General features: G+C 41.8%; 1 protein-coding gene across 2 annotated transcripts in view; it reads left to right on the forward strand.

Moving 5' to 3' along the window:
* The window catches only part of LOC139570892 (SH3 and PX domain-containing protein 2A-like), a 102,473-nt gene that overhangs the window by 65,933 nt on the left and 10,188 nt on the right, over positions 1 to 26,352 (forward strand). Inside the window, exons 8-12 of one of the 2 annotated variants that reach the window (XM_071393196.1) lie at positions 13,931 to 14,044; positions 17,798 to 17,881; positions 19,908 to 20,025; positions 20,157 to 20,518; positions 20,616 to 20,665. In XM_071393196.1, the coding sequence (XP_071249297.1) occupies positions 13,931 to 14,044; positions 17,798 to 17,881; positions 19,908 to 20,025; positions 20,157 to 20,518; positions 20,616 to 20,665 (728 nt within the window). The remainder of the gene's footprint in view (positions 1 to 13,930; positions 14,045 to 17,797; positions 17,882 to 19,907; positions 20,026 to 20,156; positions 20,519 to 20,615; positions 20,666 to 26,352) is intronic. The other variant, XM_071393197.1, reaches the window with a different exon arrangement.

Raw genomic sequence — 26,352 nt, forward strand, 5'->3', positions numbered from 1 at the left:
GTAACAGAGGTTGACGTCCTGGCTTAAATGGTGTTCCCAGACAGTAAGGCAGTAATGGGACTCGTGTTCTTCAAAGAGGAGGGGAAACAGTGATCAGAAAAGCAATTTAACTTAGGTTTCACATTGGGTGTGAGTAAACCCCATGCCATAGAGGCCTAAAGGAAGAGAGTCAATTGACTCAGACTGCTTTGAAGTGTCTGTACCCACCCTTTGAGTTCATCCGTTTATTTTTCCTTCTTGGTCCAGTTGGATTTGATCCCACTAGGGAGTCACTTTGAGGCAGATTTCCAAACACCTTGAAGTCCTTCTGCCCGAGGCCTTGACTTGAGTCCTTTCCTCCATAATAAGCATGGAGCTTGATGGATGATGCTGGTGACTGGGCTTTTGAAGGCTGCAGTACATTTAGATGACTACAGAGTAAATATGTCACTGGTCAGAGAGTTCACCCACCTGCAAGTCTAACTGAATCACTGTCTGATTCATAGGTATACAACCAGTAGTGTATAGATGGCATTTGGCATCAACAACTCAAGCACTGTAGGCAGGGGACTCCCAAGTATTGCAGAGGTAGCTAAATCAAAACCCATCAGAGCACTGTCTGAAGCCTGTAGTGTTCAACATAACAGTTAGCATTAGCTGAAGCATGTAGTGTTTATCAGAATGGTTAGCATTATGTGAAGCCTGCAGTGCTCATCAGAATGGCTAGCACTAGCTGAATCCTGCAGTGTTCATCAGAATGGTTAGCATTATCTGAAGCCTGTTGTGTTCAACAGAACGGTTAGCATTAGCTGAAGCCTGTTGTGTTCAACAGTATGGTTAGCATTAGCTGAAGCATGTATTGTTCATCAGAATGGTTAACATTAGCTAAAGCCTGTGGTGTTCATCAGAATGGTTAGCATTAGCTGAAGCCTGCAGTGCTCATCAGAATGGTTAGCATTAGCTGAAGCCTGCAGTGCTCATCAGAATGGTTAGCATTAGCTGAAGCATGCAGTGCTCATCAGAATGGCTAGCACTAGCTGAATCCTGCAGTGTTCATCAGAATGGTTAGCATTAGCTGAAGCCTGTTGTGTTCAACCGAACGGTTAGCATTAGCTGAAGCCTGTTGTGTTCAACAGTATGGTTAGCATTAGCTGAAGCCATGACACCTCCTGGACAGCATGGAAGAAGGCTAAGCTGCAATGTGGGTGACATCAGTCCTAAGCCTCATACCAATTCTAAGAATTACAGATGCGCGTAAAATACTTCAGTCCGTTTAGTTTAGCATCCATCTCTCCCAGAATAAGTTCATGTATTTTATGGCATTTGAGGTTGATTTCTGAATCCCAGACTTTCAGTGCTGAAGAAGTTAGATATGTACTTTTTATGAACCCAGAGCTGCTTAAATGTCTCCAGTACTTTGCTGTTGAATGACAAAAGGTGCTCAGGTCTTTATAGAGTCTTGGGGAATTCTTTAAATGGTGTGAATATGGTGTTGATATGGTACTATGCTTCTCTTACAGAGAGCTCTCATTTGTCCAATGAAGAAGATGGCTTAGAATGGAATTTGTCCTTATGTCTGTGTAGTGTCTGCATGGTGTAAGAGCTATTATATTGTGCTCTACTTACCACGATGGTTCTCAAATTTGAACACAGAAAGCATTTTGGTAAGTAACTCTATGTACTTTTCTTGTACACTGTAAATATATAACTGATTTCACTGTTACCATACCCAAGGATAATGCCATTTTAATGCAAAAGATTGCCCATTGCACTAAAGGAAAGGCACATTTCCTTACCTTGGATTAGATAATATACTTCTGACAGGGGCTTTGGATCTAAGTCATTTCATGTAGTCACGTTCATCTTTCTCAGTTTTCCATGTCCCATTCCAGGCCAAGCCATTATTTTCATTTTCACTGGTTTGTTGATACTGCTTTTGCATATAGGCCTTCAGTCAGTGTCATAGTTGATGATAATTCATGTTTTGGTGAGAGGGTGTTCCTGGTTATTAGATCAGGTACTGTACCTTGTAAATAAACATAACTCAGAATGGCAACGTGTGTTGTGGATTCGCTCCGCTCAGATGTAATTTTATTTTGATGTTTATATTATACAATTCTTGTAAAAGGCCAGGAATGCTGCACTGCCAGGACTCATCAAAGACAGAGAAATTGGGCAAGATCTATATTTTTGGTTGTGTCATTTTCACAGAGTTCCATAAAAATCAGCTGCCACTTTTTAGGATACTCAAAAGCAGTGTTCCATAAAGGTTTTATCCCTGATGCCCTTGCAGTTTCTTGTATTTGTTTGATTGCAATCCCTCTGTATATTTTCACTACTGAGTTAGGTCAGAGCTTGCCAGAGAGAGACACTGACTTTGGAGAGGAGAGGAGTGTGGGCCAAGGAGAGAGTCAGGGGGAATATGGAAAAAGCCCTTTCCTGCCAAAGTTAGCGGTTCAGAGAGGTTGGTTCATTATAATGGATTAATGGATCCTCCAGGATGCCTCCTCAACTTACAGTGTGTTAAAGAGATGCTAACCAGGGCTAAGCTAAGATAGCACACCACTTTTTAACCTTTACTTAACCAGGTGGGTCAATTAAGAACAATATTTTTATTTGTCTACAGTTGAACTCTTCTTGTTATCGAAATGCATAGGAAAGTAAAACATTTGCCATCACATTTTCCTCTAGAGGTATGCTACCTACTCTACACCTCAAGGGCAATGTTAGGCTAGCCTTGCCCAGTCCAACCCAGATAATATCCCTCTAAATCTCTTCTGACCAGTGTACGTTTACACTGCTGAAATCCTAGATCGGCTTTTTAAATTGTAATTTGACAAATAAACTCCAGGAATGTCTGTGTCGGAGAGGGAAGCAGCTTGGGTCTGTCTGCCCCTCAGGCTCCCCATAGCTCCCCTGTACCACCCTGCATGTGTGTCCGTCTATAAACCAATAGCCTGCGTCAGTCAGTGTGACTTCTGGGAACACTTTGTACGGTATTTTAGGCTTAAATGTTAAGGCTGTGTCCCAATTATTTTCCTTGTCTCTCTTCTCGTCTCCCTTTATTCTTGATGGACCATGGATACGTTGAGGAGGTACTCGATGGGTTTCCAACATGTATTTCTCTCTGCGCTTAAATCCTCTCAGACACTGTAGATCAGTGTTCATGAGGAAGAGGAGATGTGAATAAGGAGCTGTTTAACACCATTGGGAAACAAGCTTATGCTATGGCCAGACGATGGACATGAACCAACGGATTCGTGAGGTGCCTCTCATTTAGGAATAACAATTAAAGTTAAATAGTGTTTTAGAGGGTTGGGTTGGGTGCCCCACACACGCCATCTGTGCTGCCTAGAGCATAGGGCTGCAGAAGAACGTAGCTTTAGAAAGGTCAGCATACATTCTAGCGGGGATCCTTTCACATTCTAGGGGGCTGCATTGGCTGTTTCTTAGGTCAACATTAGTACTTTTTCGCCTCCCAATCTTAACAGAACCATCGCTGGAAATTGGACCCAGTATTTTATGAAAACTGGAAGTGAATGTATTGAACTTTATATATTTCCCCTCTTTTATACTCTATACAGTGTTTATAAATAAAGAAACTTGAAATTAATGGGGTTTTCTCCTGCGGTGCTTTCCAGTGGGATCAGATATCTCCAATAGTGCTGAGGCTCAGCATTCCACATCATCTCAGGCACAGAGAAATGCCTGTAACGCTAAAGGTTGTAATCTTCATATCACATCTGTAGCACGAGCCAATATTTCAAAGACTGACCCCAAAACTTAAAAACTTGTTTTAGTAAGTAACACTTGTGTTTTAGTAGCAGTTAAAGACAGGCTATTTGATTCAATGTGAGACTTTGGATATCTAGAAATAAAATACATGCAGCACAGTAGAGCCTGAGGCACCTCAATCCTGTGTTAAAACATTGCATATTGTAGTTTAGATGAGTACATATGGTATACATTCATAGTAAGAAAATCTAAAGTTGCTGGCCTGTTCGCATTTTTGTCTTGAGCAATAAATGTGTTGTTGATTACAGTAAAATGGAGGCTGGAGTGCTGAACCTGATATAGTGTTTCCAGACATCAGGTACTGTAGGGGAGACAAATAGGGCTCAGGCCCTCCTCAACAGATAGGTTCCTCTATTTTGCCCTCCCTCTTAGAAAGAGACAGGGGCAGAGGGGATATGAGTAAAGCTTTATCACTTTGAAGTCTGAGCCAAGCATCTGTTCACTTGCTCCACTTTTTCCTTTCAAGGAATATCCATCCTTACTGTAGCAGTACCACTTTACTTTCACCCTAGAGCCACATTACGACACACGTGGCTTTTACATAACTATCATTGTTTTTTATGATTCATTTTCTCTGTAAACAAAACAAAGAAACTTTTTTTTCCCCAGAAGTGTTTGTTAGTGTTTTTGGCTGTGTAAATGAGACTGACGTCAACATTTCATCCAGGCATTGAAAGCCTAATTAGATAGTTGGCAACCACATCCTTTAATTTAGTACATCCAGTGTCAACTCTGTTGGCTATGTCAAAAATGAACTTACAACATTTATTTGTCTTGTCCTGAGTTGTATCATGGTTTCTTTGCAGTACAATCGTAGATGTTGTTTTGTATTGTTTGCAGTGAATTTGGGACATTTAAGTATAGTTTTTGTGGTAATGCAAGACCACCACCAGATAGCTGTGGGTTTGACACTGTTGGCTCACTATTGTTTCACTATTGTCTCACTATTGTCTCACTGAACCACTGACCTAAAGGAGAGGGCACAGAACTTACTGTAGCACAACTCAGTGAGGAGATGAGGAGAAAAGCACTGCATGGACCTGAACATAAACATTATGAAATGACTCCTAATTCAAGTGAATGTTGTTTGTTATGTTTAACTGTCACTGAACCATTTGCAATGGATCCTTGCAATTTCCCCTAAAAGCTCGTTCTTGAGAACTACAGTATAGAAGGGAAATAATATTTACTTTATCCATTACTTCCTCAACACAACTAGTGACGCAGACTTGAGACACAGATGATAAAGAGTCGTACAGCTGCAGGAGACACAGACACGGATGAGGATGTTGATGGAGATGACAGACATATGGTAGGTAGACAGACACAGATAGAGACACATATGTAGGTGTAGTCGTATAATATCTCTCCACTTCCTCCGAGTTGGGTCCAGTCCCAGCCCTGCTGGTCAATGTATCAAATTGTACATAATACACACAAAAATGCACATGCACATACACACACATCCTGGGATACGGAAAACGTGCATATCTCACCTTTCAACAGCTGTATGTCTACTCAGTTCCAAATTGTCATACATGTCACCAAATCATTTTCAGGGGGTTCATCTTTAAATATATGTTTCTGTGTGATGCTATTTTGCCAAAACACCTTTAATTTGGTCTAGAAAATGCAACAAAAACAGTTGTAGCACTGGTATATTAACATTTATTCATTACTGAAAGACCAGAGACAAAAAAAATGTTCAGGTTCTCTGTAATTCACGCCTGTGTGTTATAAACCTGCATTGGCAAGGAAACATACTTGTATTGCCTCTTTTGAGCTGCAGTGAACTCAGCCTAAGCCCCTACCCTATAAGAACAAGGTTGAAAAATAAAGTAGAGGCAGTCATAGCCATCAATAACAGAGTGTATTTACTCAAACGTCTTAAGGAACAGACACGCAGGCATGTACATTTTAGTCATTTAGCAACTGCTCTTATCCAAAGCGACTTACAGGAGCAATTAGGGTTAAGTGCCTTGCTCAAGGGCATATTGACAGATTGTTCGACTAGTCGGCTCTGGGATTCAAACCAGCAACCTTTTGGTTCCTGGCCCAACGCTCTTAACCGCTCTTAACCACTAGACTACATGCCTGTTTGCCGGCCAAGAGTACTTAGCAACTCTGAACAGATTGCCAGCTATAATTTGCAAACCAATTCTACGTGTAGAATTGCATGAAAATGTCAGACACCCACCGGTGAGTGGTCCCTAAAACACACCTCAGCGAACGAACGGTAGATGAACAGCAGATCGACATTCGGTGGGGTGTGTGGCTTATTAAAGTGGCCATAATGTATATTCATATGTCTAACTTTCAAATATGCTTTCAAATTAAGGTACCACATTCCTATACCTTATTCCCATATTTCCCATATTAGCTAGCAAGACCTCAATTATCTCGTACCCCTCTACATCAACTTGGTACTGATACCCCATGTATATAGTCAAGTTATTGTTATTTATTGTGTATTTATTACTTGTATTATTACATGTTATTACTTTTCTATTATTGATCTATTTTCTCTCTCTCTGCATTGTTGGGAAGGGCCCGTAAGTAAGCATTTCACTGTTAGTCAACACCTGTTGTTTACGAAGCATGTGACTAATAAAATTTGATTTGTGAAGTGAAGTGACAATAACTTTAGCCAGCCAACAGAGAGGAAGATGCGAAGCCATGGAATCTTCCCTACTAATATAGCTGGCTAGCCAGGTGGGTAGCAGACTGAGGCTAATATTATAGTTCTGTCATCATCGGCATTATGGGAATACTTGTTCTATGTGGCATAGTGACACGGCAACAGTCAGAGGAGTGGTGGGGGTTACATTAATGTCAAAAGGTAACCGCACTCTCGTGACCAAAGAATGCTAGCTAGCTTTTTTAGAAAAAAATTGTACATTTGAGAGGGAATTCTCACCAAAAAAATGTTGCAATCCATTTTATAAGCGCATTAACACACTCCAGACTCTGCATTGCCAGGGAAATACTGCACACCTTAGCAGTTGACAGGCTCCAGTCCAAAGTACTGTAGACATTTATTTTAGCTCTCCGTTCTCCATTTAATTTCTTGGCACCGGGTTTGTATGAAGCCACAGCCTTGGTGTAAAATTTTAACACATTACATGGCTTGTTAGGGCCTTGAGCCTTTGCCAATGCGTGGGCGCAGGGCCAGATCCAAACAGCAAGGCCTTCTAGTATGTAGACCCACACAAAGTCAATCTAAAGTAACATTTAAAACTGCTGCTGAAGCATGTGTGATTGCATTTCCAATGAACCCTCCAGTCTTCTTAATGGGGAATGTGAAGAGCTGTTGGCCATCTTGGATTCTGCTTTCCACAACAAATAGAGCATTCGTGGAGCGCCACATCACAGAGAAGGTTTGCAATGGTTTATTTGTAATACATTTTTTGTGATATCCAATTGTTAGTTACAGTCTTGTCCCATCCCTGCAACTCCAGTACGGACTCGGGAGAGGCGAAGGTCGAGAGCCATGCATCCTCCGAAAGACAACACTGCTAGGGGGCTGCTCCCTCCGCTGTTTCCTGAAGTCCACGATCATCTCCTTTGCTTTGTTGACATTGAGTGTGAGGTTATTTTCCTGACACCACACTCCAAGGGCCCTCACCTCCTCCCTGTAGGCCGTCTCGGCGTTGTTGGTAATCAAGCCTACCACTGTAGTGTCATCTGCAAACTTGATGATTGGGCGGGACCATGATCCTTGACTAGTCTCTCAAAGCACTTCATGATGACCGAAGTGAGTGCTACGGGGCGGTAGTCATTTAGCTCAGTTACCTTAGCTTTCTTGGGAACAGGAACACTGGTGGCTCTCTTGAAGCATGTGGGAACAGCAAAACTGGGATAAGATTCATTGAATATGTTCGTAAACACACCAGCCAGCTGGTCTGCGCATGCTCTGAGGACGCGGCTGGGGATAACGTCTGGGCCTGCAGCCTTGCGAGGGTTAACACGTTTAAATGTTTTACTCACGTTGACTGCAGTGAAGGAGAGCCCGCAGGTTTTGGTAGCGGGCTGTGTCAGTGGCACTGTATTGTCCTCAAAGCGAGCAAATAAGTTGTTTTAGTCTGTCTGGGAGCAAGACATCGTGGTCCGCGACGGGGCTGGTTTTTCTTTTGTAGTCCGTGATTGACTAGACCCTGCCACATACCTCTCGTGTCTGAGCCATTGAATTGCGACTCTACTTTGTCTCTATACTGACGCTTAGCTTGTTTGATTGCCTTGTGGAGGGAATAACTACACTGTTTGTATTCGGCCATGTTTCCGGTCACCTTGCCCTGATTAAAAGCAGTGGTTCGCGCTTTCAGTTTTGCGCGAATGCTGCCATCAATCCACGGTTTCTGGTTGGGGAATGTTTTAATAGTCGCTGTGGGTACAACATCACCGATGCACTTGCTAATAATCTCGCTCACCGAATCAGCGTATTCATCAATGTTGTTGTTCGACGCTATGCGGAACATATCCCAGTCCATGTGATCGAAGCAATCTTGAAGAGTGGAATTCGATTGGTCGGACCAGTGTTGAATAGACCTGAGCACGGGTGCTTCCTGTTTTAGTTTCTGTCTATAGGCTGGGAGCAACAAAAGAGAGTCCTGGTCAGCTTTTTCGAAAGGAGGGCGGGGGAGGGCCTTATATGCATCGCGGAAGTTAGAATAACAATGGTCTAGGGTTTTGCCAGCCCAGGTCGCGCAATCGATATGCTGATATAATTTAGGGAGCCTTGTTTTCAGATTAGCCTTGTTCAAATCCCCAGCTACAATAAATGCAGCCTCAGGATATGTGGTTTCCAGTTTACATAGAGTCTAATTAAGTTATTTCAGGGCCGTCGATGTGTCTGCATGGGAGGGAATATACACGACTGTGATTATGATCAAAGAGAATTCTCTTGGTAGATAATGAGGTCCGCATTTGATTGTGAGGAATTCTAAGTCAGGTGAACAAAAGGACTTGAGTTCCTGTATGTTGTTATGATCACACCACGTCTCGTTAATCATAAGGCATAATCCCCCGCCCTTCTTCTTACCAGAGGGGATGCTTGTTTCTGTCGGCGTGATGCGTGAAGAAACCAGGTGGCTGTACCGACTCCGATAGCGTGTCTCGAGTGAGCCATGTTTCCGTGAAACAAAGAACGTTACAGTCTCTGATGTCTCTCTGGAAGGCAACTCTTGCTCGAATTTTGTCTACCTTGTTGTCAAGAGACTGAACATTGGCGAGTAGTATGCTCGGGAGCGGTGCGCGATGTGCCCGGAGCCTGACCAGAAGACCGCTCCGTCTGCCCCTTCTGCGGCGCCGTTGTTTTAGGTCGCCGGCTGGGATCCGATCCATTGTCCTGGGTGGTGGGCCAAACAGAGGATCCGCTTCGGGAAAGTCGTATTCCTGGTCGTAATGTTGGTGAGTTGACGTTGCTCTTATATCCAATAGTTCCTCCCGACTGTATGTAATAAAACCTAAGATTTCCTGGGGTAACAATGTAAGAAATAACACATTAAAAAACAAAATACTGCATAGTTTCCTAGGAACGCGAAGCGAGCCGGCCATCTCTGTCGGCGCCGGAAGTCTTAGGGAATCTACATAATTATAAGTGATATGCAGGCTAAAAAAAAATTCAAGGTACCTTTATTCATGTATAGTGAACAAAAATATAAATGCAATATGCAACAATTTCAAAGATTTCACTGGGTTACAGTTCATATAAGAAAATCAGTCAATTGAAAGAAATTCATTAGGCCTTAATCTATGGATTTCACATGACTGGGCAGGGGTGCAACCCCCCCTCCCCCCACCAACCCTCTTCAGACGATCCCGCAAGTTAAAAATCCGGATGTGGTGGTCCTGGGCTGGCGTGGTTACACGTGGTCTGCAGTTTTGAGGCCGATGGACGTACTGCCAAATTTGCTAAAACTACGTTGGAGGCAGCTTATGGTTCTCAGGCAACAGCTCTGGTGGACATTCCTGCAGTCAGCATGCCAATTGCACACTCCCTCAAAACTTGTGACATCTGTGGCATTGTGTGACAAAACTGCACATTTTAAAGTGACCTTTTATTGTTCACAGCACAAGGTGCACCTGTGTAATGATCATGCTGTTTAATCAGCTTCTTTATATGCCACACCTGTCAGGTGGATGGATTATCTGGTCAAGGAGAAAATCTCACTAACAAGGATGTAAACAAAGTTGTGCACAAAATATGAGAGAAATACAATTTTTGTGTGTATGGAAAATTGCTGGGATTTTTTCTTTAGCTCATGAAACATGTGACCAGCACTTTTCAATGTTGCGTTTATATTTTTGTTCAGTGTAGTTACTAATTTCCCCAGGTTGAAGTAGTACTACAACCTGTCCAGTAGATGGCATGGTGTAGGCCTGTTTAAAGCACTGAAAAACTGGATTTTGTGATCTTGATATTGTGGTATCTGGATCAGAATGATCCTATCCGATTATTTTCTGGGAAAAAATGGCTTATAAACAGCCAGATTTATCTGATCCTGGTAGCAAAAAAGAGGATTACAAAATCCAACTAATTCTGATCCCCAAAAAGTTTAGAAAAACCTGGCTGTCTTATTGGCTAAACAAAATGTTGTAATATAAGTCGGCCAGTAGATGGCAATACAGAGACCTATCCAAAGCACAACATCTGAATTCTGTGATCTTGATATTGCGATGATCCTACCTGATTATTTTCTGAAGAAAAGAAAATGGCTCAAAAACAGCCAGATCGATCTGATCCTGGATAGCATGAAATAGGATTACAGAATCAGGATCATTCTGATCCTCCCCCAAAAAGTTTTGAAAAACCGGCCCTTGGGGATGGTGCAAAATGTTTAATAGCGATCAAGGTGTTAGGTTAGCCATTCAGGCACTGAAAACACTGGTCTGTGTATTATTTCACATCCACCGCATGACTCATGACCGCATGACTCAGAAATTGACTCAAACGTGCCAAGTGAAGCATGAAATGACTCACAAGGCCTTGGAACGTACATCTCACTGTTAATCTAATAATAATTTATTCCCATGCACTTCAAACTTCAATATTTTCTTACTTTATTTTTCAGATGAAGCTGCCCTGTGTATGCGCAATACTGTATCTTTCACCCAGACCTTTGTCTAGAATCCAATTTACTGAATAATGCAGTCATATCCCAAGGAATTCAATCATCAAGCAAGACGATGATAATGGAGATTTGAGCTACTGTACCAGTTACGTCCCACCGATTTCAAGGGTAACGAGGCTAAATCGAGATTTAAATCATCACAAGGACATCCAGAACCACACTGTCCTCCCTTTGATGCTGTTGGCTTTAAGGCTAGGATGGCGCTGCAGAGATGTATAGCTGCCGTCTAACGAGTTCCTGACCAATTTTGCTGTTTTGTGTGATTTCCTATGACCGACAACAGCTTCTGGACTTCAGAACAGTGATCACTAACCTCGATTTGGTTAAAGATTTCTACTTCGAGTCAACAGCTGTGGATGTACTGCTCATTCCGGACCAGGCCCTAATCCCCGGGATTCGAAAGAGGAAGAGGCGACGCAAGAGAGGCAAACGAGCGAGCTCCCTGACGAGACTAAGACGGCGAGTAAGTAAACACGCCCTCCCACCCTCCATTCTTTTGGCGAACATACAATCACTAGAGAACAAGCTGGACGAGCACCGTTCGAGACTATCCTATCAACGGGACCTGCAGAATTTTAATATTCTATGTTTCTCGGAGTCGTGGCTGAACATGGTTAATATACATGTAGCAGTTTTTTTATGTATTGTCAAGACCAAACTGCAGTTTCGGTTAAGGGGGAGGTGTGTGTCTCTTTGTTAACAACATCTAGTGTGCAATCTTTAATGTTAAGAAAGTCTCAAGGTTTTGCTCATCTGAGTTCGAATACCTCATGATAAGCTGCAGACCATACTATTTACCAAGAGAGTTTTTATCTATATTTTGTAGCTGTCTATTTACCACAACAAACCGATGTTGGCACTAAGGCTGCACTCAACAAGCTGTATAGGGCCAAAAGCAAACAAGAAAATGCACATCCAGAGGTAGTGCTTCTAGTGGCCAGTGTTTTCAATGCAGGGAAACTGAAATCCGTCTTACCTCATTTTTTATCAGTATGTCACCTGTGGAAATAGAGGTGAAAAAACTCTAGGTCACCTTAACTCCACACACAGAAACGCATACAAAGCTATCCCTCGCCCTCCATTTGGCAAATCTGACCATAACTCTATCCTCCTGATTCCTGCTTACAAGAAAAAACTCAAACAGAAATTACCAGTGACACGTTCAATACGGAAGGGGTCTGATGAAGCTACAGGACTGTTATGCTAGCACAGATTGGAATATGTTCTGGGATTTATCCGATGACATTGAGAAGTTTAGAACATCAGTAACCTTCTTCATTAATAAGTGCATCGATGATGTCGTCCCCACAGTGACCATACGTACATATCCCAACCAGAAGCCATGGATTATAAGCAACATTCGCACTGAGCTAAAGGCTAGAGCTGCAGCTTTCAAGGAGCGTGACACTAATCCGGACGCTTACAAGAAATCCCACTACGATCTCTGACGAGCCATCAAACAGTCAAAACCTCAATACAGGATTGAATCCTACTACACCGGCTCTGATGCTTGTCGGATGTGGCAGGGCTTGCAAACTATCACAGGTTACAAAGGGAAACCCATCCGCAAGCTGCCCAGTGACGCGAGCCTACCAGATGAGCTAAATTCCTTCTATGCTTGCTTCTAGGCAAGCAACACTGAACCAAGACCTTTAAACAGGTTAACATTCACAAGGCCGCAGGGCCAGATGGTTTACCAGGATGCGTACTCAAGTTGGCAAGTGTCTTCACTGACATTTTCAACCTGTCCCTGACCAAATCTGTAATACCTACATGTTTGAAGCAGACCACTATAGTCCCTGTGTCCAAGAATGCCAAGTTAACCTGTCTAAATGACTATCGCCCCATAGCACTCACATCTGGAGCCATGAAATGCTTTGAAAAGCTGGTCATGGCTCACATCAACAAAATCATTCCAGACATCCTGGACCCAATCCAATTCACATTCTGCCCCAACAGATCCACAGGTGACACAATCTCTATTACATTTCACACTGCCCTCTTCCACCTGTACAAGAGGAACACCTACATGAGAATGCTGTTCAACACCAGCAGGGACAGACAGCTCAGCATTCAACACCATTGGCCTCCAAGCTCACTAAGCTCAGGACCCTGGGACTGAACACCTCCCTCTGCAACTGGATCCTGGACTTTCTGACTGACTGCCCCCAGGTGTTGAGGGTAGGCAACAACACATCCACCACTCTGACCCTCAACCCGGGGGCCCCTCAGGGGCATGCTTAGTCTCCTACTGCACTCCCTGTTCACCTACGTCTGTGTGGCCTCGCTTGACTCAAACACCATCATTAAGTTTGCTGATGACACGACAGTGGTTAGCCTGATCACAGACGATGAGACAGTCAATAGGGAGGAGGTCAGTGACCTGGCAGTGTGGTCCCAGGACAACAACGTCTCCCTGAACATCAGCAAGACAAAGGAGCTGATCGTGGACTTCAAGAGACGGAGGGCCGAATGTTCCCCCATCCACATTAACGGGCTGTAGTGGAGCGGTTTGAGAGCTTTAACTACTCTATATTAGGGGGGTTAACTACTCTATATTAGGCCTACACAGTTTTCTTTATGAAATGCTCCACACATGACATATTTATAACCCTTGCGTTATTAGTATAATATCCACATGTTATAATTGTTCTATTATTTATATTTTCTCTCTGTATTGTTGGGAAGGGCCCATAAGTAAGCATTTCACTGTTAGTCTACACTTTTTGTTTACAAAGCATGTGACTAATAACATTAGATTGTATTTGGTTTTGATTAGAGAACCTGTCAGTGATAGAGAATAGTTCATGTTTTCTCAATATCCATGTGTCTTTCAACCACCCCAGTCATCCAAGAAACAGTTTTGAATCAGGGTCTATTAACTAGAGCAAACATTATTCTTGAAATGGAGGAGGAACACTTCTCTAAAGTCATTTATAAGATTATAAACCATACTGAAAGATGCTGTGCTAGTCGACAAACACCCCACAACATCTCAATTGACATCCCTCTCTCTGTGCCCACAGGCTGGTGGTTTGTCAGTACAGCGGAGGAGCAGGGCTGGGTCCCTGCCACATACCTGAATACCCACAGCAACACACAAGATGACCTGGAGCTGGGAGCCTCCAAGTCCAGGGAAGGTAAGAGCTCCACACCGCTATGAATACAGGAAGAAAACCTCAACATCCAGAATACAGTATACAAGCTGCACCACAATACAGACCACGTTAGCCTTCGTCACTTCCAGCAACTGGGTGAAATTTGTGGATGTGCAATATCCCACAATCTACAAGACCGCTGTACCTCCACTACCCCCATCTCTAAAAGGGTACAGTAGTCTGACTCCCACCCCCGACCCAACTGACGTTAACGTCCGACTTTCCCCCGGTGTGAACAACCTTCCTTGTGCTGCTTCCACTATAAACACCCCTGAACAAGCTCCAGAGTCAGCTCTGAATAAATATCCTGGAGAAGGAGTGTCAGGGCCTAAGCCACAACTCTGGGTTGAGGTGCACTGAGTGACGTACTGTACTCCACAGTAGCAGTGTAGAAATTCAATGCAATACTAAAACGAGGTTACCTCCTTGGAGTTTAGGATGGTAAACGAATGAAAGAGGTGCATGTTTGGTTCACTGTAGGGATTGAGCTGTGAGGAGTTTGTTTATGTGAGTCAGTCACTAGTCAAGTCATGTCTGAAGTTAATTATTCCGGGCCCTGAGATAAATCATGTCAATTTATACAGACAGATTATGACACAAAACTAGAAGATATTGATGAATGTTGCAATGGTGCAATGGTCGAATGCTGCTATATTCTGCATTAAAACCTACAAATCTGACAAGAAACACACCTAAGCAAGAGGCTTGTTTGCCAAATGATCAGGCTGATTATAAAATTGGGATCCACTCATACAGTCATTAGAACTCCCTTTCCCAAAACACACAGCATGGGTGTGGCAGTCCAAGCTATGTCATAATCTAGCCATTCCCAATATCGAGAGTTGCTTTACCGTTAATGCCTTAACATTTTCACTCTCCTGTCGCTCACACTCAGAGTGCTAATATTGTGGAAAAGGCCACGACTGTATTGGTCATTATTTTACAGTAGGCATAATTACATACCTGCAGTACCTCCCTAATGCATTTCATGTAGTTTGGAAAGAATACACTTTAAGGATTGAAATAATTTACTTCCAAACAAACATTAACATTTTCTAGCACTCTGGTTAAAACAGCATTTACTGTACTGAGTGTCGACTCCAAAACACTGTGACCCACATTACCCCTGGCACTGTAGATCTTCTGACTGAAGGAGAGGAGAGAGCACATGCTGCATTGAATTAACCTCTATTGTCCAATAGTTACACAGTAATCCCAACAGGCTTCTTCCTCCCTAGGCCTTCATACAGAATGCATATCCATTCCGAATAAAACATTTTTGGAGAGGAATTAATATTTCTGTTAGTGTGACAGCTTTCTGGATTTTCACATTTACACAAACCCCACAAGTGACCCCCCCCCCCCACACACACACACATACATGCATATATATACACACACACACACACACACACACACACACACACACACACACACACACACACACACACACACACACACACACACACACACACACACACACACACACACACACACACACACACACACACACAGAGAGAGAGACACACAGAGCGAGAGAGACACACACTATAGTACTCTAGCTATCTACTCAATGCAGATAGCAGACGCTGCCAGAGTGGTCAGAGGACAATCTGTCAGTGTAATTAGCATGTATGTGTCTAGTCAGTCATGGGAATGTCTCAGGATCCATAATGAATGTCTCTGTCAGCCCTGTGGCTCCACAGCACTCTGTAAGACACTGTCATTGAGATGGGGCTCTTGTGGCAAACAGGAACTAGAACACATAAATTCAGCAACAACAAAAAAACATCCTCTCACTGTCAACTGTGTTTATTGTGTTTATTTTCAGCAAACTTAACATGTGTACATATTTGTATGAACATAAGATTCAACAACTGAGACAAAAACTTAAAAAGTTCCACAGACATGTGACTAACAGAAATGGAATAATGTGTCCCTGCACAAAGGGGGGGATCAAAATAAAAAGTAACAGCCAGTATCTGGTGTGGCCACCAGCTGCATTAAGTACTGCAGTGCATCTCCTCCTCATGGACTGCACCAGATTTGTCAGTTCTTGCTGTGAAATGGTACCCCACTATTCCACCAAGGCACCTGCAAGTTCCCAGACATTTCTGGGGGGAATGACCCTAGCCCTCACCCTCCGATCTAACAGGTCCCAGACGTGCTCAATGGGATTGAGAGCCGAGCTCTTTGCTGGCCATGGCAGAACACTGACATTCCTGTCTTGCAGGAAATCACGCACAGAACGAGCAGTATGGCTGGTGGCATTGTCATGCTGGAGGGTCATGTCAGGATGAGCCTGCAGGAAGGGTACCACATGAGGAAGGAGGATGTCTTCCTTGTAACACAGATTGTTGATCCTGCGCAGATGTTGTTACACGTGGTCTGCCACTGCGAGGACGATCAGCTGTCTGTCCTGTCTCCCTGTAGCTCTGTCTTAAGCTTCTCACAGTACAGACATTGCAATTCATTGCCCTGGCCATATCTGCTGTCCTCATGCCTCCTTGCAGCATGCCTAAGGCACGTTCAGGCAGATGAGCGGGGACCCTGGACATCTTTCTTTTGGTGTTTTTCAGAGTCAGTAGAAAGGCCTCTTTGGTATCCTAATTTTTCATAACTGTGACCTTAATTGCCTACCGTCTGTAAGCTGTTAGTGTCTTAACGACTGTTCCACAGGTGCATGTTCATTAATTGTTTATGGTTCATTGAACAAGCATGGGAAACAGTGTTTAAACCCTTTACAATGAAGATCTGTGAAGTTATTTGCATTTTTACGAATTATCTTTGAAAGACAGTGTCCTGAAAAAGGGACGTTTCTTTTTTTGCTGTGTTGAATATGGCTTTAGCTGAAGATGTTGATGTTTGGAGGTTATGACAGTCTAATGGTGAATCTGTCCCTCATTGGAAAGACTGTCACATTAATGAAAAACACTTGGACATGTCCCTACTTAGGGTGGTCATATTTCATCATTTATTTTTATTTTCTTGAGTTCTGTAATACCCATAATAGGCCTTAGATTGACTCATCCAATATAAGGGTCATCATTTTCAATATAATGGTTATCATAATGGTTATGATTTTTTGACATTAGTGTTCTGGAGGAGTGTGTGGGTCAGTTGTTGTATATTTTTGAACAGGGACTTCTTTTATTTCCGTTTTTCAGTAAATGTACATTTGCCCTGAAATCTGAACTGCCTGTTAAACTTCGAGATTAGTGCTCTGGTTTAGTGATGGGAAGCTTTTTTTGAATTAGATATTTTTATAAGCCCTGCCGTTTATAGTGTTGGCATGTGACAAAAGATCCCTCCTCCCTCCTAATCATTCCCATCTCCTGCATTTAACTAACAAAAACAATCAACAATTATAGACCTGGCATAGAGCTGCTGCCAAAGGAATTCAGCTGGTCTATTAATTGGATGGCATTCCCAAGCAGCAATGTGTGCCCCAGATGCTCGTGCAGGACAGGATGGGAAAACCATGCTAATAACCACACTAATTACAAGCCACAGAGAATATGTCCGTAGTTTACATTTCCTGTATAACGTGCATTCACCCCCTTCATCCACCAGTCCTTGTAATGTAATGTGGTGTTGTTGTTTCCATGTTCGCCATGTAAGTAACTAAAGTCGGTCCTTTAGTTGATTCCATGTTGTTTGTACAGTGTGTGCCCGTCTTTTATGTTTATCTGCCAATTTGTGTGTTTGTGTCTCGTCACCATGTGCGTGGGTCAGTCACTAAGCACCGTAAGGCCCATCTGAAGAGGCTGGACCGGAGATGGACCCTGGGGGGAATGGTCAGCAGGCAGCAGAGCCGAGGTGATCAGAGACAGGGCGCCGAACTCCTCCTCCTCCTTCACTGCTCATCCTTCTATTCTCTGACCCCTCACCTGTCCCATTTTCCTGAACCCATTGTACCTTGTCCTGTCTTATCTTTCATACCTGATGCCTAATGTCTTGGTTTGTGTCATATGCCGTCTTCTACACCATCATGATCCACACCCAATAACCACTAACATCGTTATAAACCAGCTAATAAACAGTCCAGACATGTCATTACAATGCTAAATTGGTTTTTACATCCACAATGGTGGCTTTCAGCAGTTACAGGTTTGACCTTATGCTAGAAGATAAACATAGAAAAAAATTGACCATCTTGTTGTTACTCAGTTTCTGCACTTGAATGCGGGAGTGTTGGAAGAGATTGTGTCATGTAAGCGGTTTATTTTAATTAACCGCTATGTGCAACTCCAATCTTTTCTGAATTACAGCTATAGCTACACAACCATCTAAAAGTTGGTAGGCCGCATGCAATATTTTGCCACTTTAGTTGGCTTTGTTACGAGCCAAATTAAACATGTACACATACTGTATGTACTTTTCAAAAGAGTTAAAAAGCCAGACGTTTATCAACCAGAGGTGTTTAGAGCAAGCAGGTCTAACGATGGATCAGGCTAATAAAGAATTGTATTCATCTGTTGGAGTAAGAGTGAAAAGTGTTTGTGCTTGCAGTGAAAAGTGTTTGTGCTTGCACACATTACACTTGCCTCGAAACAGTTTTTTTTGACAAGGGATGCGGGTTGGATTGCTGACAGCGGAGTGAGGATAGGCTATTTGAGTCCAGCCCAAGGTTTGTGCTTGGCAACAGTGTCCACAGCGTGCAAAAAAACGACCAACCTCTGGAGTAAAAATAACTTTTTCAAATGCAGGAACTACATCTTGCCTGTGGGGAAAAAAGCAGAAATAGTGCTGACTGCAGAAAAATAGTTTATAAAAGTTATGAAGGCGATGCATGTTGTGGTTAACATAATATCTTATTCAGAGGTTCCCCCCACTGGTGAATGTGGGCTCAGGAAGGTTGAATAGGGTTGCCCCTGTAGGGAGGGCCCTACCAAGCCTTAAACAGAGAGACTGGAAGTCCCATAAGTCAGTGCAGGGGAAAACAAAGCATTCAGGATGTGGCCTTTTCGGTTTTATTTACAAGGCCATACATCGTCCTATTTCTTTGCAAGTAAAATACATTTTTACTGTATCCTTATTCAGTCCTTCTAAATCCCTGATTGAGACTCAACAGGAGTAGAGGAAAGGAGAGAGTTATTAGATATCAGATAGGAATCCAGTCATTCCAGAGATATTCAAACAGTCTTAGCATGCAGATAGGACATCTCCTCTCCTCTCTTTACACTATTGGGCTGTGTTCCCTCCGCCTGTCTGGGTTTTACGGTGTGATGAGATGAGACCTCTGGTTTTTAATGACAGCTAGTACTCTGGCCTTTTGGGAAATTACAAATCAAGATGGCATCTCTCTTCTTTATCATCTGCTAAGTTTAGAGGTTGACCGCTACTACACCATTAGTCCACTCTGTCATTAGAACTGTTTTCACCATTTCAAGAGATCAGTGTTTGAGTTTATTTTGTCCCATATTTACACTTAGTAATTAGCAGTCATGACATAAAGGCAATGTAATTGTCAGTTGCTGCAGGAAGACATTTACAGTATGAAGTGAGGGACATCATATTGTTAATTAGAGTTTCCCTGATTATTTAAAGCCTTTGATAGTAAAATGCTGGATATCTTTGTGGATCTGACAGAATCAATCACTTCAGAACTACACACAGAGAAATGTCATCAAGTCCACAGAATTCTATACTTCAAACCTATATACAGTATGTCTTTATTTACTTTCACTCACGCAGAGGTGTGTCTACAATCGTTACAGTTCCTCCTATAAAACGTTGACATATTTTTCATTTGTTTGAGTAATGTTTTGTTTTTGAAGCAGTATAGGACATTTGAAACTGACGTGAGTCTCTGTGTTCCCACGTCCTCTCTGTGGCCCGACAGAGGAGAAGTATATGACGGTGCAGCCATACACCAGCGAGGGAAAGGATGAAATCGCCTTTGAGAAAGGAGTCATCGTGGAGGTCATCCAAAAGAACCTGGAGGGCTGGTGGTTTATCAGGTAAGGCCATGATTTGTGCTCCAACCACAATATAAACTGTTGCCTGTTTATACTGTCTCTCAATTATGGTTATTCTCACTCATGATCACCCCTCTCTCCCCTTTCCTTCCATTCTCTCTTCCTCTCCCCAGGTACCAGGATAAGGAGGGCTGGGCCCCGGCCTCCTACCTGAAGAAGGTGATGGAGGACTTCTCTCCCCGTAGTAGTAATAAGAAGACCCCCTTGACTGGCCCGGTGGAGATAATCAGCAACATCATGGAGATCAGCAACCTGCTGAACAAGAAGGCCCTGAGTGAGAAGGACGTGCAGACAGACGGCCAGCCAGAGGACAACCCCCTAACCACCCCCTCCCTGGTCAAGAGGCAGATCAGCCTGCCCATACCCTGCTCTAGCTCAGACTTCAGCCCTGGTGCCGCACTGGTGGATGTTAAGGGCAAAGTAGAACCAGCCTCTCCAGTCATAGCCCGCATCGCTCCTCACAGAATAGAGATCGGTGAGTTGTCATTCAGAGACTGAATTGGAAGTTATAACGGTTTGTTAAACTAATACACTCACATTATTTTATATCTATCAAATTTTGTTCTCTCTAGGCTCCCCAATCCTCAGACAAAAGCCACCTCCTCGCAGAGATGCAACTCTGGTCAGTATGAAACAAATCATAAATCCTCTTTAGATGTAAAGTCCCCTAATTAGGTGGCAATCGTAATTTTCCTGTACAGAAAATGATGCCAATTTTGTACTGTCACTAAATATGATCATATCTATTTTACAGTTATGAGGAAGGTGAAATATTGTAGTTAGTAATTTATCATTTGATTGTTACTATATGAAAAACAGCGCCACCAACTGGTGATGGACTCCGAAAATGAAGGTGCCGGTTTAGATAAGGGACAATCACTCTGGGTACCCGGTTAGAGGCACAATGACGATCAGGACACGGACTCAAGTTCAACCCTTCTATTGCCTCAGACACACACAGCTTTATGGTAGTTGAATGAATGGTATACTGAGAAATGCAAAGAAACGGGAAATATGTGTTAAAAGGTTTATGGCTAGGCGTAAATACTATGTAATAGCAGATGATGAGTAATAATGACATAAGCAGCAATATGGCATATTATACAGTAGCATAATGACAATAACAACTAGCAGCAAGGGTTTAGCACTAGTACAAACTAGGATGTAGCAGCATAGCCTAACGTGAAATAGCATAGCATAAATCAATTAGCATGAGGGAGCAGGTAATAGTAACAGAGTAATGACTAGCAAATGACTAGCAGTACTAATCAAGCAATTAGCATTAAGCAATGATAGCGCATCATTAGCATTAGCAATTAGCTAACAGTGGTAAACAGTGTATAAATGTCTTATGAAGTGCAAAGGTAATAACTAAAAACCAGCAATAATAACTTATAAATAGCAGTAAACATGATATAAATTGTTCATAGAGTGCAATGATAATGGCTATAAACCCCAGCAACAATAGCAGCAGTAACAGTAAAATAACAGCCAGGCTGTTAGACAACCGCCAGGCTGTTAGACAACCGCCATTTCAGGCCATAGGGGCCCATTCTAAGGGAATTTGCACATGACCTCAACTAAACAAACAAGTGCAGGAGTTATCGCATTTTAACCACTACTATGTAAATAGTAGATTATTTGACACTCAACAAGAATGTCTGATGTCATTATTACTGAAACACGATACAAGTGGTAAATATAAAGATCCAGGCCTCTTACACTTTAGTGTTGTGATGGCAAAATTCTAGCTAAATGTATAGCGCATAGAATTAAAAAGGTATTGTCGGATATTAATTCTAATCAGACAGGTTTTTTACATGGACGATAAATTGGAGATAATATAAGACAAGTACTGGAAACAATAGAACACTATGAAAAATCTGGGAAACCAGGCCTGCTATTCATAGCTGACTTTGAAAAGGCTTTAGAGAAAGTACGACTGGAGATTATATATAAATGCCTGGAACATTTCAATTTTGGAGAATCTCTTATATAATGGGTTAAAATCATGTATAATAACCCACGGTGTAAAACAGTAAATAATGGCTACTTCTGAAAGTTTTAAACTGTTGAGGAGTAAAACAAGGTTGTCCACTATCGGCATATGTATTTATTATGGCCCTCGAAATGTTAGCTATTAAAATCAGATCCAACAATAATATCAAGGGGTTAGAAATCCAGAGTTTAAAAACAAAAGTGTCATTGTACGCTGATGATTCATGGTTTCTTTTAAATCCAAAATTTGGATCCCTCCACAGCCTCATAGAGGATTTAGATACTTTTTCTAACCTCTCTGGATTACAACCAAATTATGATAAGTGTACTAAATTATGTATTGGATAACTAAAAATACAACTTTTACATTACCGTGTAGTTTACCAATTAAATGGTATGATGTGAAGTAGACATGCTCGGTATACATATCCCAAAATAAATAAAAATAATAATTCTCACTCCAATACATGTTAATAGAAAGTTAGCAAAAATAGATAATATCTTGCTACCATGGAAAGGAAAATACCTGTCTATTTGTGGAAAAATCACCCTGATTAACTCTTTAGTCATATCCCAGTTTACCTATTTGCTTACGGTCTTGCCTACACCTAGCGAACAGTTAAAATTAAATGGGCCTATTTATATAATGAATATGAATTCGGAGGGCAGAAATGATTAAATATTGAAGCATTAGACTTTAAAGGCTTCAGTCAATCAAAAGTTATATTTAAATCCGAACTGGTTCTCTAGCAAATTAATAAAAATGTCTCACCCCATGTTCAAGAATGGCCTTTTTCCCTTTATTGAGATTACAACCTCGCACTTTCAGTTATTTGAAAAGGAAATAATCTCCCAAATATTGACTATTTTTAAAACAAGCAATAGAAAGTTGGTTGCAATTTCAATTTAATCCACCAGAAAAAAACTGAACAAATAATACAACAAATATTGTGGTTAAACTCAAATATAGTAATAGATAAAATAAATTATAAAAAATGTAATTTTTTTTATAATCTTTGTAAATTATATCATAAATAGGACTGGTGGAGTTGTGTCACACATGCAGCTAACGTAAATGTATGGAAATGTCTCCTCTACCCAAAATTAGGAAAGTGAAAGAGGGAAATAGTAGGGAACTTGTCTGTCAGCCCTGCATTAAAGACCATAATTGGTTAAAGAAAATTGTGATAAATAAAAAGTATACAAGGTTCATTTAAGGGCCAAAAAATTGGCAGCTGTGCCATATAGATTGCAAAATATTTGGGAAGAGATTTTCTACGTACGTGGTATGGTACGTGTTTATGAACTGGTACACAAAACGACATCAGATTGAAATCTTAGAAATCTTAATTTTAAATTATTATACAAAATTATTGCAACCAGTAGAATGTTATATATATGGGGGATACAATCTTCCCAGCTCTGCAGATTTTGCTCCGAAGAGACAGAATCAACAATTTTTTACGGTCCATATGTAGCTTGTTTTTGGTCATAGATGTAGGAATGGCTGAAGAATTGCAACATTTACCTGGAGCAAACTGCAGATAGCACTACTGGGTGATCTGAAAAGTCATATGATCAATAATATAATACTTTTAGCAAAAGTGTATATTTTTTATTTACAATCTGTAAAAATTATGAGAATAGAAAGGTTCAGAACTTTTGTGAAACATCACTGCACAGTTGAAAAATAAATGGCAAATATGAATCCAATATGGATGGTGTTAAAAGATAGATTGGAGCGGTTGAATGAAGCTGCAGGTTGGGAATAATAACAACTAATAACAACAAGATAACTAATGTGAAACATACTGTGTCCGTAAAACATGTATAGGTTTAGAACTTTTGTGAAAGAAATAGATAGGACAGGTTGAGGTTAGGGGAAGGACAGGAGTATAAACAAACAAAATATATAATGTGTAAGCTGGAAGTAGATATTTATGATATTTAATTTTTAATTGAAGTAATAATTGTGTTCTTCAAACTTTGCTTTCGTCAAAGAATCCTCCATTTGCAGCAATTACAGCCTTGCAGACCTTTGGCATTCTAGTTGTCAATTTTTTGAGGTAATCTGAAGAGATTTCACCCCATGCTTCCTGAAGCACCTCCCACAAGTTGGATTGGTTTGATGGGCACTTCTTACGTACCATACGGTCAAGCTGCTCTCACAACAGCTCAATAGGTTGAGATCCGGTGACTGTGCTGGCCGCTCCATCAGAATACCAGCAGCCTGCTTCTTCCGTAAATAGTTATTGCATAGTTTAGGGTTGTGCTTTGGTATGTCATGGCATTGCAAAATGGAGTGATAGCCTTCCTTCTTCAAGATCCCTTTTACCGTGTACAAATCTCCCACTTTACCACCACCAAAGCACCCCCAGACCATCACATTGCCTCCACCATGATTGACAGATGGCGTCAAGCACTCCTCCAGCATCTTTTCATTTTTTCTGCATCTCACGAATGTTCTTCTTTGAGATCCGAACACCTCAAACTTAGATTCGTCTGTCCATAACACTTTTTCCAATCTTCCTCTGTCAAGTGTCTGTGTTCTTTTGCCCATCTTAATATTTTATTTTTATTGGCCAGCATCCCGGAGTCGCCTCTTCACTGTTAACATTGAGACTGGTGTTTTGTGGGGACTCTTTAATGAAGCTGCCAGTTGAGGACTTGTGAGGCTTCTGTTTTTCAAACTAGACACTCTAATGCACTTGTCCTCTTGCTCAGTTGTGCACTGGGGCCTCCCATTCCTCTTTCTATTCTGGTTACAGCCAGTTTGCGCTGTTCTGTGAAGGGAGTAGTACACAGCGTTGTACGAGATCTTCAGTTTCTTGGCAATTTCTCGCATGAAATAGCCTTCATTTCTCAGAACAAGAAAAGACTGACGAGTTTAAGAAGAAAGTTCTTTGTTTCTGGCCATTTTGAACCTGTAATCGAACCCACAAATGCTGATGTTCCAGATACTGAACTAGTCTAAAGAAGGCCAGTTTTATTGCTTCTTTAATCAGGACAACAGTTTTCAGCGGTGCTAACATAATTGCAAAAGGGTTTTCTAAAGATCAATTAGCCTTTTAAAATGATAAACTTGGATGAGCAAACACAACATGCCATTGGAACACAGGAGTGATGGTTGCTGATAATGGGCCTCTGTATGCCTATGTAGATATTCCATAAACAATCAGCCGTTTCCAGGTACAATAGTCATTTACAACATTAACAATGTCTACACTGTATTTCTGATCAATTTGATGTTATTTTAATGGACAAAAAAATGCTTTTCTTTAAAAAACAAGGACATTTCAAAGTGACCCCAAACTTTTGAACAGTAGTGGGTATATATACAGTGGGGAGAACAAGTATTTGATACACTGCCGATTTTGCAGGTTTTCCTACTTACAAAGCATGTAGAGGTCTGTAATTTTTATCATAGGTACACTTCAACTATGAGAGGCGGAATCTAAAACAAAAATCCAGAAAATCACATTGTATGATTTTTAAGTAATTAATTTGCATTTTATTGCATGACATAAGTATTTGATACATCAGAAAAGCAGAACTTAATATTTGGTACAGAAACCTTTGTTTGCAATTACAGAGATCATACGTTTCCTGTAGTTCTTGACTAGGTTTGCACACACTGCAGCAGGGATTTTGGCCCACTCCTCCCTACAGATCTTCTCCAGATCCTTCAGGTTTCGGGGCTGTCGCTGGGCAATACGGACTTTCAGCTCCCTCCAAAGATTTTCTATTGGGTTCAGGTCTGGAGACTGGCTAGGCCACTCCAGGACCTTGAGATGCTTCTTACGGAGCCACTCCTTAGTTGCCCTGGCTGTGTGTTTCGGGTCGTTGTCATGCTGGAAGACCCAGCCACGACCCATCTTCAATGCTCTTACTGAGGGAAGGAGGTTGTTGTTCAAGATCTCGCGATACATGGCCCCATCCATCCTCCCCTCAATACGGTGCAGTCGTCCTGTCCCCTTTGCAGAAAAGCATCCCCAAAGAATGATGTTTCCACCTCCATGCTTCACGGTTGGGATGGTGTTCTTGGGGTTGTACTCATACTTCTTCTTCCTCCAAACACGGCGAGTGGAGTTAGACCAAAAAGCTCTATTTTTGTCTCATCAGACCACATGACCTTCTCCCATTCCTCCTCTGGATCATCCAGATGGTCATTGGCAAACTTCAGACGGGCCTGGACATGCACTGGCTTAAGCAGGGGGACCTTGCGTGCGCTGCAGGATTTTAATCCATGACGGCGTAGTGTGTTACTAATGGTTTTCTTTGAGACTGTGGTCCCAGCTCTCTTCAGGTCAT

The sequence above is a fragment of the Salvelinus alpinus genome, chromosome 3 (genome assembly GCF_045679555.1).
Source record: "Salvelinus alpinus chromosome 3, SLU_Salpinus.1, whole genome shotgun sequence".
NCBI lineage: Eukaryota > Metazoa > Chordata > Actinopteri > Salmoniformes > Salmonidae > Salvelinus > Salvelinus alpinus.